This window comes from Oncorhynchus mykiss, chromosome 5 (assembly GCF_057628025.1).
Source record: "Oncorhynchus mykiss isolate SJ-2025 chromosome 5, ASM5762802v1, whole genome shotgun sequence".
NCBI classification, from domain to species: domain Eukaryota; kingdom Metazoa; phylum Chordata; class Actinopteri; order Salmoniformes; family Salmonidae; genus Oncorhynchus; species Oncorhynchus mykiss.
The window spans coordinates 69513714-69528117 of NC_143026.1; the positions used below are offsets into that span (position 1 = coordinate 69513714).

Sequence of the window (14404 nt, forward strand, 5' to 3'; positions counted from 1 at the left end):
TTAAATTCATCTGAAATCCATCCAATTTAGTTCTAAATACTGTGGGAGCTAGAAAGATATTGCATAATGAAGTACATTACTTTCCTGTTTTTTCTCTTGATTTAGGTATGTTGGTGGGCTCAGGTTAGCAAATGTGGTTCTGGTCTTAATTACGCTGAGAAATTCCTGAAGGAGGAGTATTAGGGCGGTGGGTTAAAAGTACATGGAAAAGTGAATGGTCTGGGTACAAAGGGATTCTTGTTTCAGAGACCTCTGATTGGTTTGGGGGGAGGTTCTCAAACTCCCAGCGCTCTGCCTGGGAATCTAACAGTGTCTATAAAGGCTGCTGATCACTCCACAGTTCAGACTGATTTCCTACACACTGTCAATAGGAAAATGGTTAGTCGGTGAGTAACTCCTTTCATACATTTTCCTTAGCTTCAACTTTTCCCCCATGCAAGAATATAAGTTGGTGCGTAAACTACCTCTTTGCATATTTTTCATAACTGACAGGAGTATGTAAGTTGTGTAACTGTTCTTGTGCAAAGCTTTTAGATCAAAGCATTTTTCACGCATGACTTTTTTGCTGCATGCTAGTGTAAAGCAGTTGAACATGTGTGTTCTGGTCTCGGATTGTATTTTTTTGTTTTGAACTAAAACTTAATTTAGGCAATAATGTAATAGTGTTTTTTAGGTCTGAAAATATTATTTGGATCAGCAGCCTAGGATTTCATGTGAATAGATGTTTCTATTTGGAGTAATTTTGTTTGGTTTTCAGAATTGAGCATCCGGCTGGTGGCTACAAGAAAATCTTTGAGACATGTGAAGAGTTGAATGAGCCTATTCCTGCTGTGGTTGTAGGTATGTGAGGAACAGATCTGAGACTCCACTACCCTTTGGTTTACAAGCGAAGGTTTGGGGTTTTATGAGCACAACAGGGTAACATGGATCATTTCATGCTCTGTTCAGGTGTGATCCCAGAATGGCTGAGCGGCAGTCTGTTGCGTCTTGGACCTGGCCTGTTTGAGGTGGGGGCGGAACCTTTCTACCACCTCTTTGATGGCCAGGCCCTCATGCACAAGTTTGACCTAAAGAACGGCCATGTGACATACTATCGGAAGTAAGCCCCTCTGTGTTGATGTTGACTTCAGTGATGTGTAACACTTTACAACCGTGAGGTAGTAAAATATATATTTTATGAGGGCATGCAATTTTACACTACACACTGGTGGTAGTTGTGTAGTTTTGTGAAATGTTCCCCTCGGCCCATAAATTTGACTGGAATGTTTTGAGAAACCTCAGTGAGGACTGTTTCTCATTAAAACAGTGAATACTAAAACACAGTGACCTACTGCTGCTCTCAAAAGCTTTGGAAAGAGCTGAAACAGAAGTGGGCCTATCGATTCCCAATCTGTATGTTCCAAGCTACATGTTTAAATTATATTGGTTGTAATTATTGTTTTTAACTACTGTTTCTCTAAAGATTTGTCAAAACAGATGCCTATGTGCGAGCCATGACAGAGAAAAGAGTGGTCATCACGGAGTTTGGAACAGCAGCCTACCCAGATCCTTGCAAAAATATATTCTCAAGGTGATTTGCTATCATTTTATGATAATCAAGTTAAACACTCATGTGTCATGACTTAGTTATTAGACGCAACATTCAAATGGTCCATTCTTGTCTTTGTAGGTTTTTCACCTACTTCAAAGGGATTGAGGTGACAGATAATTGCTTAGTGAACGTGTACCCTGTTGGTGAGGATTTCTATGCCTGCACAGAAACCAACTACATCACCAAAGTCGACCCAGACACACTGGAGACTCTGAAAAGGGTATGTGCTGCTCCCTCTGGCTGACATCAGATTGAGTGAACATAAGAACTCTAGTCACAAAGAAAGTCTCTCAAACTCTTTCTCCAGGTGGACCTGTGTGACTACCTCTCGGTCAATGGAGTGACAGCTCATCCACACATTGAAAGTGATGGAACGGTGTACAACATTGGGAACTGTTTTGGGAAGAATATGTCACTGGCCTACAACATTGTCAAAATTCCTCCCACACCGAAAGGTTTGTTCTGTATACAGCATTGATACTATATTCTGGAAGTGAGATGTCCCTAAATCAAATGGCTATCTGGTTGTGATTCTTGTTTTCAGACAAGTCCGATCCCATTGCAAAGTCCAAGGTTCTTGTGCAGCTCCCCAGCAGTGAGAGATTCAAGCCCTCCTATGTTCACAGGTTAGTGACATTGCTGATTGTCAGGATACAGTTTTCAAGGAATAGGAATAGAACAGACAAATAATTTACTTGATTGTTAACTTTTGGATAACTAGGCCCCTGGAGTTCACATTCTTCCTTGTAACATTATTGCACATTTAAATGTATTAAAATACTTTTCCTGCATCCTCCATCAGCTTTGGAATGACAGAAAACTACTTTGTCTTCGTTGAGACTCCAGTGAAGATAAACCTTCTAAAATTCTTGACCGCTTGGAGCATCTGGGGCACAAATTACATGGATTGCTTTGAGTCAAACGAAACCATGGGCGTAAGTAAAGGAACACCTAAACCACTTATCAAACTGTATTCAAGGGCTGTTAGCATTTCAATGTTTATTGATACTAAAATAATCTTCAACACTAGCTAACAGTATCCATTTTCATCTAGACATGGTTCCATCTGGCTACAAAGGACCCAGCTGAATACATAGAGCATAAATTCAGGACTTCTGCCTTCAATCTCTTCCATCATATCAACAGCTATGAGGACGATGGCTTCATCGTTGTTGACCTGTGTACTTGGAAAGGGTGAATACTGACCAGTTGTTGTAGTGACTTGAGAAGAACATATGTACAAGACACTTATCCAGCGCCTCTTTCTCTTGTTCAATTTTAGTCATGAGTTTGTCTACAACTACCTATATCTGGCCAACCTGCGGGAGAACTGGGAGGAAGTGAAGAAAGCTGCTATGAGGGCACCTCAGCCAGAGGTCCGGCGATACGTTCTGCCCATGGACGTCCACAAGGTAAGTGTCGTGGCCTTAATCTTGTCATTTCTGGAGTAAGGAGTTATTACTGCTTTGATGTTATCCTCTCAGGATAGAGGAGGACTAAATCAGTTAAGTTTTTCCTGTTTGTACTTGAACTTGCAGGAGGAACAGGGGAAGAATCTGATATCCCTTCCGTACACCACAGCCACTGCAGTGATGCGCAGCGATGGAACCATCTGGCTGGAGCCTGAGGTTCTGTTTTCTGGACCACGACAAGGTAACACACGCAGCTTGTTTCATTAAACCTTGAGAGCTCCCCTATTCTTATACCATCTAATGCCACTAAATATCTGTCATATCATCAGTCAAAAGATTTTCCTCATTCGATTAAATCAGTCATTTGAATTCCTTTATCATTGTAGCTTTCGAGTTCCCTCAGATCAACTACAGTAAATTCTCTGGGAAGAACTACAGCTATGCCTATGGACTGGGCCTGAACCACTTCATCCCTGACAGGGTGAGTAGAGCATGCAGACAGGAACGCTGGTGATGCATTAGCCAAGTCTGATGATTAGGTTTATGATTAGACTAATCTGCTAATGGTCATTCTGGGAGTACGTTTTTGATTGTGTCATGCTCTAGATCTGCAAACTGAACGTGAAGACTAAGGATACGTGGGTGTGGCAGGAGCCAGACTCTTACCCCTCAGAGCCCATCTTTGTGCAGACCCCAGATTCTGTGGAGGAAGATGACGGTAAACAGAGGGATTCTATAATATGATAGACAGGAGGCACAATCTGTGGTCTTCAACATTTTAACTGATCAGGTAGCATGACTTACCTAAGCAGGATCCACCTTAGTGTGATGTAAAAGGCCGACATACCAATACTATACAACTTGAGGTGCGATACGAGTTGAGGTGGGAGGACTCTCTTTTTGTAGATGTGACACTGTTCTTTTCCCTCTTCCTAGGGGTGTTGTTGAGCATCGTGGTGAACCCTGGAGCAGACCAGAGGCCAGGGTATCTCCTCATCCTCAATGCCAGAGACCTGACAGAGATCGCACGGGCTGAGGTGGAGGTCATCATCCCTGTCACCTTCCATGGAATGTACAAGCCTTAGGACTACATTCTCAAACACATCTACAATACCACTCCACAGGAGAAAGGGACAATAATAATACTATAACCTTTGTTGGGAATGTTTTAAAAATATATATCTATCTATCTATAACTGATGTAACCTGTTCGTGGCTTAGTTTCAAAATCAATGTTGTGATATACACTGTACAAAAGTATGTGGACAGCCCTTCAAATTTGTGGATTCGGCTATTTCAGCCACATCCGTTGCTGAAAGGTATATAAAATCGCACACAGCCATGCAATCTCCAAAGACAAACATTGGCAGAATGGCCTTACTGAAGAGCTGAGTGACTTTCAATGGGGCATCCTACCATCATAGGATGCCACCTTTCCAACAAGTCAGTCAAATATCTGCCCTGTTATGAGCTGCCCCGGTGAACTGCTGTTATTGTGAAGTGGAAATGTCTAGGGGCAACAACGGCTCAGCCGTGAAGTGGTAGGTTACACAAGCTCACAGAATGGGACCGCTGAAACACGTAAAAAACACCTGTTGCAACATTCACTACCGAGTTCCAAACAGCCTCTGGAAGCAACGTCAGCACAAGAACTGCATTCTCTGGAGTAATGAATCACGCCTCCCCATCTGGCAGTCCGATGGACAAATCTGGGTTTGGAGGATGCCAGGAGAACTCTATACCTGCCCCAATGCATAGTTTGGAGGAGGAATAATGGTCGGTGGCTATTTCATGGTTTGGGCTAGTTCCCCTTAGTTACAGTGAAGGGAAATCTTAACGTTACAGCATAAAATTACATTCTAGATGATTCCGTGCTTACAAGTTTGGGGAAGGCCCTTTCCTGTTTCAGCATGACAACACCCCTGTGCACAAAGCGAGGTCCATACAGAAATGGTTTGTCAAGATCGGTGTGGAAGAACTTGCCTGGCCTGCACAGAGCCCTGACCTCAACCCTATTGAAGACCTTTGGGATGAATTGGAACGTTGACTGCAAACCAGGCCTAATTGCCCAACATCAGTGCCAGACCATACTAATGCTCTTGTGGCTTAATTGAAGCAAGTCCCCAACATCTAGTGGAATACCTTCCCAGAAGACTGGAGGCTGATATAGCAGCATGGTGGTGACCAACTCCATATGTTCCACAAGCAGGTCTCCACATACTTTTGGTCAAGTGTTGTATCTGTCATAAACTCAGACCTAAAGGCCTAGTGCTCATTAGCTTTAATGGAACCATGTACAATGGCTTCAAAGTATTCACACCCCTTGACTTTTCCCACATTTTGTTACAGCTTGAATTTAAAATAGATTAAATTGAATTGTTACATCAATGTTAACCCCAAATGTGTCACAAGTTGCATGTACTCATCCTGTGTGCAATAGTGTAACATTAAGGTTTCTCAGTCGAGCACTTGAATTTCAAACATATTAATCAAAAGACCAGGGAGGTTTTCCAAGGGCACCTATTGGTAGATGGGTAAAACAAAAGCAGACATTGAATATCCTTTTGAGCATGGTAAAGTTAATTACACTTTGGATGGTGTATCAATACAACCAGTCATACAAAGATACAAGTGTCCTTCCTAACTCAGTTGCCGTAGAGGAAGGAAACTGCTCAGGATTTCAGCATGAGGCCAATGGCAACTTTAAAACCGAGTTTAAAGGCTGTGATAGAACTGATGGAGAAACATTAACCTAAGTGAGTGAAAAGGAAGCCTGGGCAGAATCAAATGAATCCAAAACATGGATCCTGTTTGCAACAAAGTAAAACTGCAAAAGATGTGGCAAATAAATTAACTTAATCCTGAATACAGTGTTGTGTTTGGGGCAAATCCAACACCAGTAACACTCCATATTTTCAAGCATGGTGCTGGCTGCATCTTGTTATGGGTATGCTTATCGGCAAGGACTAGGGAGTTAAATTTTTTAGAGAAACCTAGTTGTCTGCTTTCCAAGAGACATGGAGACAAATTCACCTTTCAGCAGGACAATAACCTAAAACACAAGGCCAAATAAACACTGGAGTTGCTAACCAAGATGACATTGAATGTTCCTGAGTGACCTAATTACAGTTTCGCCTTAAATCTTTGGCAAGACTAGATAATGGCTGTCTAGCAATGATTAACGACCAACTTGACAGAACTTGAATATTTAAAATGTGCAAATATTGTATAATCTAGGAGAGCAAAACTCTTGATGTATACAGAAAGACTCAGCTGTAATCGTTGCCCAAAGTTATTCAAACATGTGTTGACTCGGGAGTGCATACTTATGTAAATGAGATTTCTGTATTTTATTTTTAAATACATTTACAAAAACATGTTTTCCCTTTGAGTATTGTGTGTAGATGGGTATTTAATACATTTTGAATTCAGGCTGTAACAAAATGTGTAAATAAGTCAAGGGGTATGAAGGCACTATGTAAGAATTAACACACGACAATTGTTTTTCCTTCTATGTTTCAAGTTATTTACACATTCTTTTATTCAATGCCATTACAAATAAACATATGTTATTACAAATCTCCAATGTTTGTTTCTGTGATCAGCACTTCATTGTTAAGGTAATTAGGGCCTTAAGGCATTTAGTCAGATTTAATACCTTTTTCTAAAAGACAATTGTAAAAAAAGTTTTACATTCGGAGTAATGGAGTCCTTATTTTCTCTTTGGAGAGTTGATATTCCTGTTGTTTGATGATTTTCAGACAATCACTCAAAACCTAATGAGAAAGAAAATGTAATGGTCATGTGTAAACTGATAACGACTTGCAACACTTTCTGTATTTTAAAAAATGAATAACCTACCAAGTAGCATTCAATAACACTACTTTCAAAAGGCGAAGAGATTCTCAAGAATAACAACTTGATGGCCACAGCCAACTAAACTATGCCATTACGTAAGTGTTTTTTCCCCACATGTGCATGGTAAACCGCAAAATCTGCTTCCAGTCAGTGAGGACAAGCCAGGACTGTGTGACCTTAAGTGGCAGTTGTGATTCTACAGAGATTTAAAATCAATCCTGGTCCTGTGTGCCTTAGTTGCTTTGTATAAAATCTGCTAAATGCTTATGTTATTTACCTTCCTCGTGTCCTGGGGAAGAATCACTCCATCGTCCCAAAGTCTGCCAGACGAGAAGAATGCAGAGCTCTCTTTTTCCAACCTAGAAGGATAAACACTCCTGTTAACATCCACAACCAATCATATTCCTGTATGAAAGACTGTACTGTGCAGTGCAGGCTCCTCAGTGAATTTCAGAAATGTTTTAAAGTGATCGCTTTTAGATAAAACTATACTAAATAAATTCATGTCACCAATAGTTAATTGAAACACTGTTTTGAAATTAAGTTCTGCAGTAGCCTCTGTCACATCCGGCCGTGATTGGGAGCCCCGTAGGGCAGCTCACAATTGGTCGTCATTGTAAATAAGAATTTGTTCTTAACTGACTTGCCTAGTTAAAGGTTCAATAAAAAAAATTCAACTCTGTAGGGTAGCACCATGGTGTAGTCGGAGGACAGCTAGTTTCCATCATCCTCTGGGTACATTAACTTCAATACAAAACCTAGGAGGCTTGTGGTTCTCAACTCCTTCCATAGACTTACACAGTAATTATGACAACTTCCATAGGATGTCTTCCAACCTGTCAGAGTTCTAGTACACCCAATCAAAGGATGAATCTAGTATTTAAAGCATGGCAGTGCATAAAATGTGAGTAGATGACTCAAAAGGGAGAGAAAGACAATAGTTTAACAGTTCTGAACATATTAATTTAATCAAAAATATTTTTTTCCCACTTTCATTTAGCTAGCAAATGCAGCTAGCTAGTTCAGCCTGCTCAAACAGAGGGATGCTATGTTAGATAGCTGGCTATCCAACACTGGAAATGTTCCAAGGTAAGCGTTTTTATTTTTTCCATTTATTGCCACCGGGGCCTGCCGATGCAACTGCTAAAATGTACTGCATGAATGTAGCGAGTTTACTAATGCGTTAGTTTTAGTAGCTATGTTGAATATAACATATGGTCTGTGTGTAGCGGTTATGATATGATGGTTTGGCTTGGAAAGTATTTTTTAGCCTGGTCACAGACAGCTGATGTGTTGTGCACTTAAGTCCACAAGCGAAGGGAAAAGGTGAGAGGAGAGTGCATAGATGCAATAAGGAATACTACAACAATCAAAGTGATCATGCTGAATCTATGTGGCTGCAATGAAATAGAACTGTGTTTGCGTGCGAGCAGGGGTGCATTAATTCTGACGATTATTTTTTCAACAATCTTAAATGAAAGCAAACAATGAAACGGGGATAAACATACCTGCATCTGTCTATTAGAAACTCCTGTTTGCAACTGTTGGACTAATGCATATACCCTAGATCAGCTAGATGCAAGCAATAGTGTGCAAGACGATACTGAATGTGTCAATGTCTGTCAAATTTCTCTCAACCTGTGCACCTACATTGTAAACTTTCATTCATAGGCTAGGTAGTAGCAACCTCATGATGGGTATAGGGAAAATTCAAGTATCACGTATTAGCCTAAACGACGTTACATTGAACTGGGTGAATGGAATATAAATAACTGTCATCCAATATACTGTAATAGATAAGGCCATGCTCATTTAAAAAAAAAAAAAAAATGTGCGTCTTCCCTCATCTTAAACAGCACCGACTGCCACTGGTCCTATGGGTGACTTACCTCTTATTGATCTTCTCAACATCCTCCTCCTCTTGTGCCAGAGCTGCAGAGTGACCAGGGGCCACCAGGGACACTCTGGCATTGGGCCAAAGGAATAGGAAGTTTGGGTCAAATGACCTGCCACACTAGATAAAGAAAAACATAGAAAAGAGACCCGTTTAGTTAGTATTTTCAAAATACACTCAGTGGCCAGTTTATTAGGTACAGTTTATTAGGTAGTACTGGGTCGGACACCCCTTTGTCTCCAGAATAGCCTGAATAGTTTGGGAATTGAAATGTTGCTCAAGTGGTATGAAGGGACCTAACATTCCTCACACCATTACACCACCGCCACCAGTCTGTGCCGTTGACATCAGGCAGGATGGTGCCATAGACTCATGCCACTCACGACAAATCCTGACTGCCATCAGTATGAAGTAACAGGAACCAGGATTCATCGTGAAAAGATTTTGAGATACAGGAACCGACACGCCTGGCACCAGCGATCATACCACACTCAAAGTCGCTTAGGTCACTCGTTTTGTCCATTTTAATGTTCAATCGAACTGTAACTGATTGACTCAATGCCCGTCTGCTTTATAGAACAAGCCACGCGACTCAGTCTATAGGAGCAAAACCTAAAACTGGCTACTGAGTGTATAAGGGAATTGATGTGTAAGCACTGGGCAAATTCATACAGCAGCTACTGCTGGCACTATTGCACAAACCATAGCATAACTTTCAGCGCCATGGCATCCCCCAATGACGATGGTGATTTTTGGAACAGAGGCACATGCCACAGCTGACATCATGGAACCCTGAGCCTTCAGTCTGTTGGCGTTGGTCTCTGCCTAGAGTAGAGAGAGGATACATACACACACATAGTTAACAGATTGGTCCATGAGTAACACCAGCAGAAACTTGTTAACACACCGACATGAAATTCCACAACCATGTTCAAGAACAGAGCATAACATCCCGATGACATGGCTGTATTGATTTTAGGACCTGATTTTAATCATAGTCCTATTTAACATGGCTGACTGAGTTCCACAGCAGTGTCCGTCTACAAAATAATATTGAGAGGTCTCTCCGTGCTCCTCCTCGCCAGGCTTTGTTTTACATTCGGAGTAATGGAGTCCATTTTTTTCTCTTTGGAGAGTTGGTATTCCAGTTGTTTGAAAAAGTGCCATACCTGGGTTTGGGAGAGGGTCAGCTCTGGCATTGGGACGGTGTTCTGTAGGAATATCAGTGGGATGTCTCGCTGGTCACACAGCTGGACAAAGTGGCTGCCTTTTAATGATGCGTTGTGTGTCAGCGCCCCATTGCTCGCCACAATGCCAACCTGATGCCTGAAGAAAAAATATACTGCAAGTTAGGCATTAAACTTGAATAAAATGTATTGCCTTCATACAGCAGTTGTGAAAATTGTATTTTAGTACTTTTAGTGGAGTTTAAGAACACACAAAGTGAAATAAACTTTTCATCAAGATTTATATGGATTTTCATTAGTAATTTCTTGATGAATTGTTTGAGCATCATACCCTGTTTAAAATCAAAATACCCTCTGGGATCTAGAATGCAGGTTGACGTTTATTGCCATGGCTATATTGTAAATGTTTTGGTTAGGCATTAGGAGTGTGGTTAGGGTTAGGTTTAAAATCCGATTTTATGACTGTCAGCTTGTGACCACTCTGCAGCGCTGCCTCCAGAACAAGATTAATGACGAACAACGCTAACCTGCATCTAAAACATTCCGCTGCCATGGCAACGAGTTGCTCTCAGAGAAGTTCTTTGTAAAAGCAGATGAAAGCTGGCTGAAGTGACTTGTTTTCCCTTGTGTTCTCATTCAAAAACATTGCCCATCTTAATCTGACTCTTGTTGAGGTAGGGAAAGATTTGACTGGTTGGAACACAGAAGCACACTAATCTAATTTGCAAATTAACAGGGTTAACCGTTAATCTCCTGATGCTCTTTTACTAAACAGTCTGCTTCAAAAATGTGTCAGTTAATAAATGTTATCGGAAAATAGAGGTTTTAAGAGGTTCCAATATACAGCAACTTTCTGAAGCAAATAAAATACATTAAAATGTATGCATAATGAAGGGAGATGTAAAAGTCTGACCTCTAAGATAAAATCTACTAAACTATTGAAGGAGGTCGGGTAAATACTTCAAGACTAAAGACTGTCAATCAACAACTCTTACCTGCTAATTCTGGCAAAACCAGTCACAAGGGTTGTTCCATATCGAGCCTTGAATTCCTGGAACTTACTGCCATCAGTCAGCCGACTCAGGATCTGACCAGAAAAAAAGAACAGAAAAAAAAGTAACAGAATAATTGTAATTCTAAAACATCCCCATGAGATGTGACTGTTGGTTTAAGTGTGTGTTGAGCTGACCAGCTTGACCTCCAGGCTGTGTTCATAGTCCCGTGGGGCCAGACCCATCAACTCCTCCACACTATGTAGAGGCTCCTCCACCCCTGCCTCGTCCTCCTCGGGCAGCTCAAAGTTGAGGGTAGAGATTATGTTACGTGTGGTTTCATAGGCCTCCTTCTCCACAGAGGCAAAGTGGTCCACACAGCCGCTCACTCTGAAACAGCACGGGGAGGGGGAGGTGAAGTTTGAGCCTATTAGTGCAGATATAGTAGTATAGTGAATCGCACAGAGAACTTGAGAGTTTGTCGGCTTTCCACTCACTCACTCACTCTGCATGGAGTGTGGCCCCACCCAGATTCTCTGGGGAGACTTCTTCCCCTGTGGCAGCTTTCACCAAGGGCGGTCCGCCCAGGAATATCGTCCCGATCCGGTGCACCATCACAGTCTCTTCTGCCATAGTGGGGATGTATGCACCGCCAGCTGTACATGAACCACAAACCACGGATACCTAGAGGGAGTAAGATACAACATTCATGGGTAGAAAATATTGTGTTTGGATTGTCTTCAATGGGATGTTTAGCATTTCTGTCTCACCTGAGGGATCTTCATGGCAGACATAATGGCTTCATTGTAGAAAGTACGTCCTCCTTGGTTTTTATCAGGGAAAATCTCAGACTGTGGATGGAGTAAACTTAGCAATTACGTATTGAGTCATTCATCAGTGGTATTAATCTCAATGAGTTGAGTTCATACCTGAAGAGGAAGGAATGCACCTCCACTATCCACCAAGTAGACACAAGGAAGTCGGTTCTGGATAGCTACATCCTGGGCTCTGAGCTGCTTCTTGACGGTTATGGGATAGGCTGTACCACCACTCACAGTAGCATCATTGGCAATAAACACACACCACAACCCGTTGATTTTACCTATACCTGCAACAGTGAAGAAGTGCACAAGGAAGCAATAAGGCTGAGTATAACTCATTCTTACTTATACATATTGTTTTACAATGCACTGGAACAAGACATTTCCCTTGCTGCCAAATTTCAGGTTGGATATTTCAAGTTTCTGAGTGATAAGCATGCATTAAGAACATCCGTCACTGACAGAGCAGAGAACCCTCTACCAGTGAGACAGCCTGCTGAGGGGATGTCTCCATAGGGTAGGCCCATTCCAGCGAAGGGAGACAGCTCAAAGTAGTATCCGTCATCAAACAGCATGCGAAGACGGTCCGTAACCAACATCTTCTTGTTTCTCTGGGTGTGCCTCTTTACTGCATTCTCCCCACCCCCCTTCTTCACCTTCTCCATGTATTCAATATACCTGGAAGTGCCACCATGGTCAGAAGGCTAATACTATACAGCAGAAATGGAAAACTAGTTGATACACTGAGATTGCTGAGGTGTATGGAGTTTCGACCTACCTTTCTTGGCATGCCTGGCTGTTTCGTAGGTTAGCCTCAAATACGTCATTGTGAATTGGCTGAAGGGCTTCATCTAAAACTGGAAAGGCACTTGGCAATCGTCTTATGTGCACACTGGTGCTCATCAAGTAGGCTGCCACTGGCAGCTGCTTAGCTTGGCCTGAGAGAATGTGTGCCAAAGGTTGCCATAGGTTACCTGCTGATGTCCTTATGTGTAAACAGCGTTCTGGACGCCTGTGTGTGCACGGGTCAACGTTCCATAGAGGTGACTGAGAGGAGACATAACCAGGACATAGTCTGCTTTTGGTCCTCAAACCCCTGAAAAGCAATGAATGAATGACAATGTAGAGAATGTTTTAATGTGGAAATCTAGCTAATTGACAACACGCCCCGTTATTTCTAATTTGTTGACAGTGTAGCTAATTTGTAAACATCATAGAAGACCAGTGGAGGCTGCTGAGGGGAGTACGGCTCATAACAGCAGGAACGGAGCAAATGGGATGGCATCAAACACATGGGAACCATGTATTTGATACCATTCCACCAATTCTTCTCCAGCCATTCCTCCCCAATTAAATGTGCCACCAACGTCCTGTGTAGCAAACTATTTTGCACCATTCAGTGTTACAAAGTAACACACAGCTACAATATGCACGTCAGCTTGCTAAGTATGCCAAAGGTCATCACAGTATTTTGGCTGTTGTGAGCTAGCTAGCAGCAGTCGTTACCTAGCTTTGTAACAATCTCAGCAATATGACATAGCTAGCTACTTTGGACTACATGCACCATAGTACTTACCTTGAAAGGCAACTGTACATGACTGTTTAGCTGCGTAAAATATTAGACGTATCTCAAGTTTATTTCCATTACAAATGGACTTCGCTTCTAGGTGTTACACGAATTAACGTCTGGGCGGAAACAAAAGTGATCCTTCAACGCGCCCATCTTGCTAGACCATACCCTATACATACCACTAGATGACGGTATTTAAGAATCAATCAAAAATATCAAGCATGTTAGTCAACCACAGAACTCAGGTTACGGCGTCATTCATTAAAAATGTGACATTAAAGACCCTTGATATTCCCCACTAATGTTTGTGTCCTACATCATTTTTCATTCAACAGTAAGAGTTAAATAAACGATGAATTACTTAATGTGGCTAACTTTTTAGGCAAATGATTCCAACCAAATAATCCATAAGTGATTGTTGTGACAACTGATCAAATGGTCGATAGGAGCTAATATGATAGGAGCTAATACATAGGAGCTAATAGGAGCTAATACAAAATGTATCGATTGACACATTTTCTTCATAAAGTCTTGCCCTCCCCATCAAATTTGGTAAATAAAAAAAATAGTGTGAAGGGGATTATTTTATCACCATAGTTCTAGAATAACTAATTTGATTTAACTCAATTATTGTATGTGTTTACTTAAATTATATAATTATTTGCTTGATTTCTAATTAATACTAAATAATATGCATGCCTTGAAAATGTTATTGGAGAACCTGAACCTCCCGTTTATCTGTATCCTCTGCTAGATCCCAACTTCCTCCAGCAAGGCTAAATCAGACAGCTCCTCCAGAGTGAGCAAGGAGTAGCTACACCACAGACGACTGCAAACGATTGGAAACGCAACCTTGGCGAGTTTTGAGCGGGGAATACGCTGACAATCTGGGGGTTTATTAACAAGGGGAGTCCGCAATGACTTGGGGAACGGAGCTTTGGGTAAGTTTGCTAGCTATTGGTATAAACTATTTTGCTCTCTTTGTTCTTGTGTGGACTACACACCTAGCTAGCTGCCACACAACTTGGCACGAATTCAATGAAGGTGCTCGGGTACCTTACTAGAATTGTGTAAAGCTA

At 41.6% G+C, this 14404-nt stretch overlaps 3 protein-coding genes across 11 annotated transcripts in view; 2 read left to right on the top strand and 1 right to left on the bottom strand.

Moving 5' to 3' along the window:
- Positions 1-250: 250 nt before the first annotated feature.
- LOC110524415 (retinal Mueller cells isomerohydrolase) lies at positions 251-6582 on the top strand. Its single transcript, XM_021604014.3, has 14 exons — positions 251-386; positions 758-840; positions 949-1099; positions 1463-1570; positions 1670-1811; positions 1899-2046; positions 2136-2217; positions 2394-2526; positions 2646-2785; positions 2874-3003; positions 3130-3244; positions 3390-3484; positions 3610-3721; positions 3940-6582. The coding sequence occupies exons 1-14, from the start codon at positions 376-378 to the stop codon at positions 4086-4088; spliced, it is 1599 nt and encodes a 532-aa protein (XP_021459689.1). The 5' UTR covers positions 251-375; the 3' UTR covers positions 4089-6582.
- si:ch211-198n5.11 (methylcrotonoyl-coenzyme A carboxylase 2) lies at positions 6506-13506 on the bottom strand. 4 transcript variants are annotated; one of them, XM_021604015.3, is made up of 13 exons: positions 13332-13506; positions 12534-12851; positions 12237-12433; positions 11864-12042; positions 11705-11785; positions 11440-11618; positions 11132-11324; positions 10938-11029; positions 9925-10081; positions 9458-9580; positions 8751-8875; positions 7139-7220; positions 6506-6779 (listed from the first exon to the last, which is right to left on the bottom strand). In XM_021604015.3, exons 1-13 carry the CDS (start codon positions 13349-13351, stop codon positions 6693-6695), a joined length of 1833 nt encoding a protein of 610 aa, XP_021459690.3. In that variant the 5' UTR covers positions 13352-13506; the 3' UTR covers positions 6506-6692. The 4 variants fall into 4 exon arrangements, with proteins under 4 accessions (XP_021459690.3, XP_090091823.1, XP_021459693.1 ...); XM_090235697.1 differs by having other exon boundaries at positions 11432-11618; positions 13332-13491; XM_021604018.3 differs by having other exon boundaries at positions 12218-12433; positions 13332-13470.
- A 562-nt stretch (positions 13507-14068) lies between these two features.
- LOC110524419 (formin-binding protein 1-like) overlaps positions 14069-14404 on the top strand; it is a 43375-nt gene continuing 43039 nt past the window's right edge. For 2 of the 6 annotated variants that reach the window (XM_090235699.1, XM_021604022.3), the window contains exon 1: positions 14069-14266. In XM_090235699.1, the coding sequence (XP_090091825.1) occupies positions 14243-14266 (24 nt within the window). In that variant the 5' untranslated portion in view covers positions 14069-14242. The remainder of the gene's footprint in view (positions 14267-14404) is intronic. The other 4 variants (XM_090235703.1, XM_090235701.1, XM_090235702.1 and 1 more) reach the window with 4 other exon arrangements.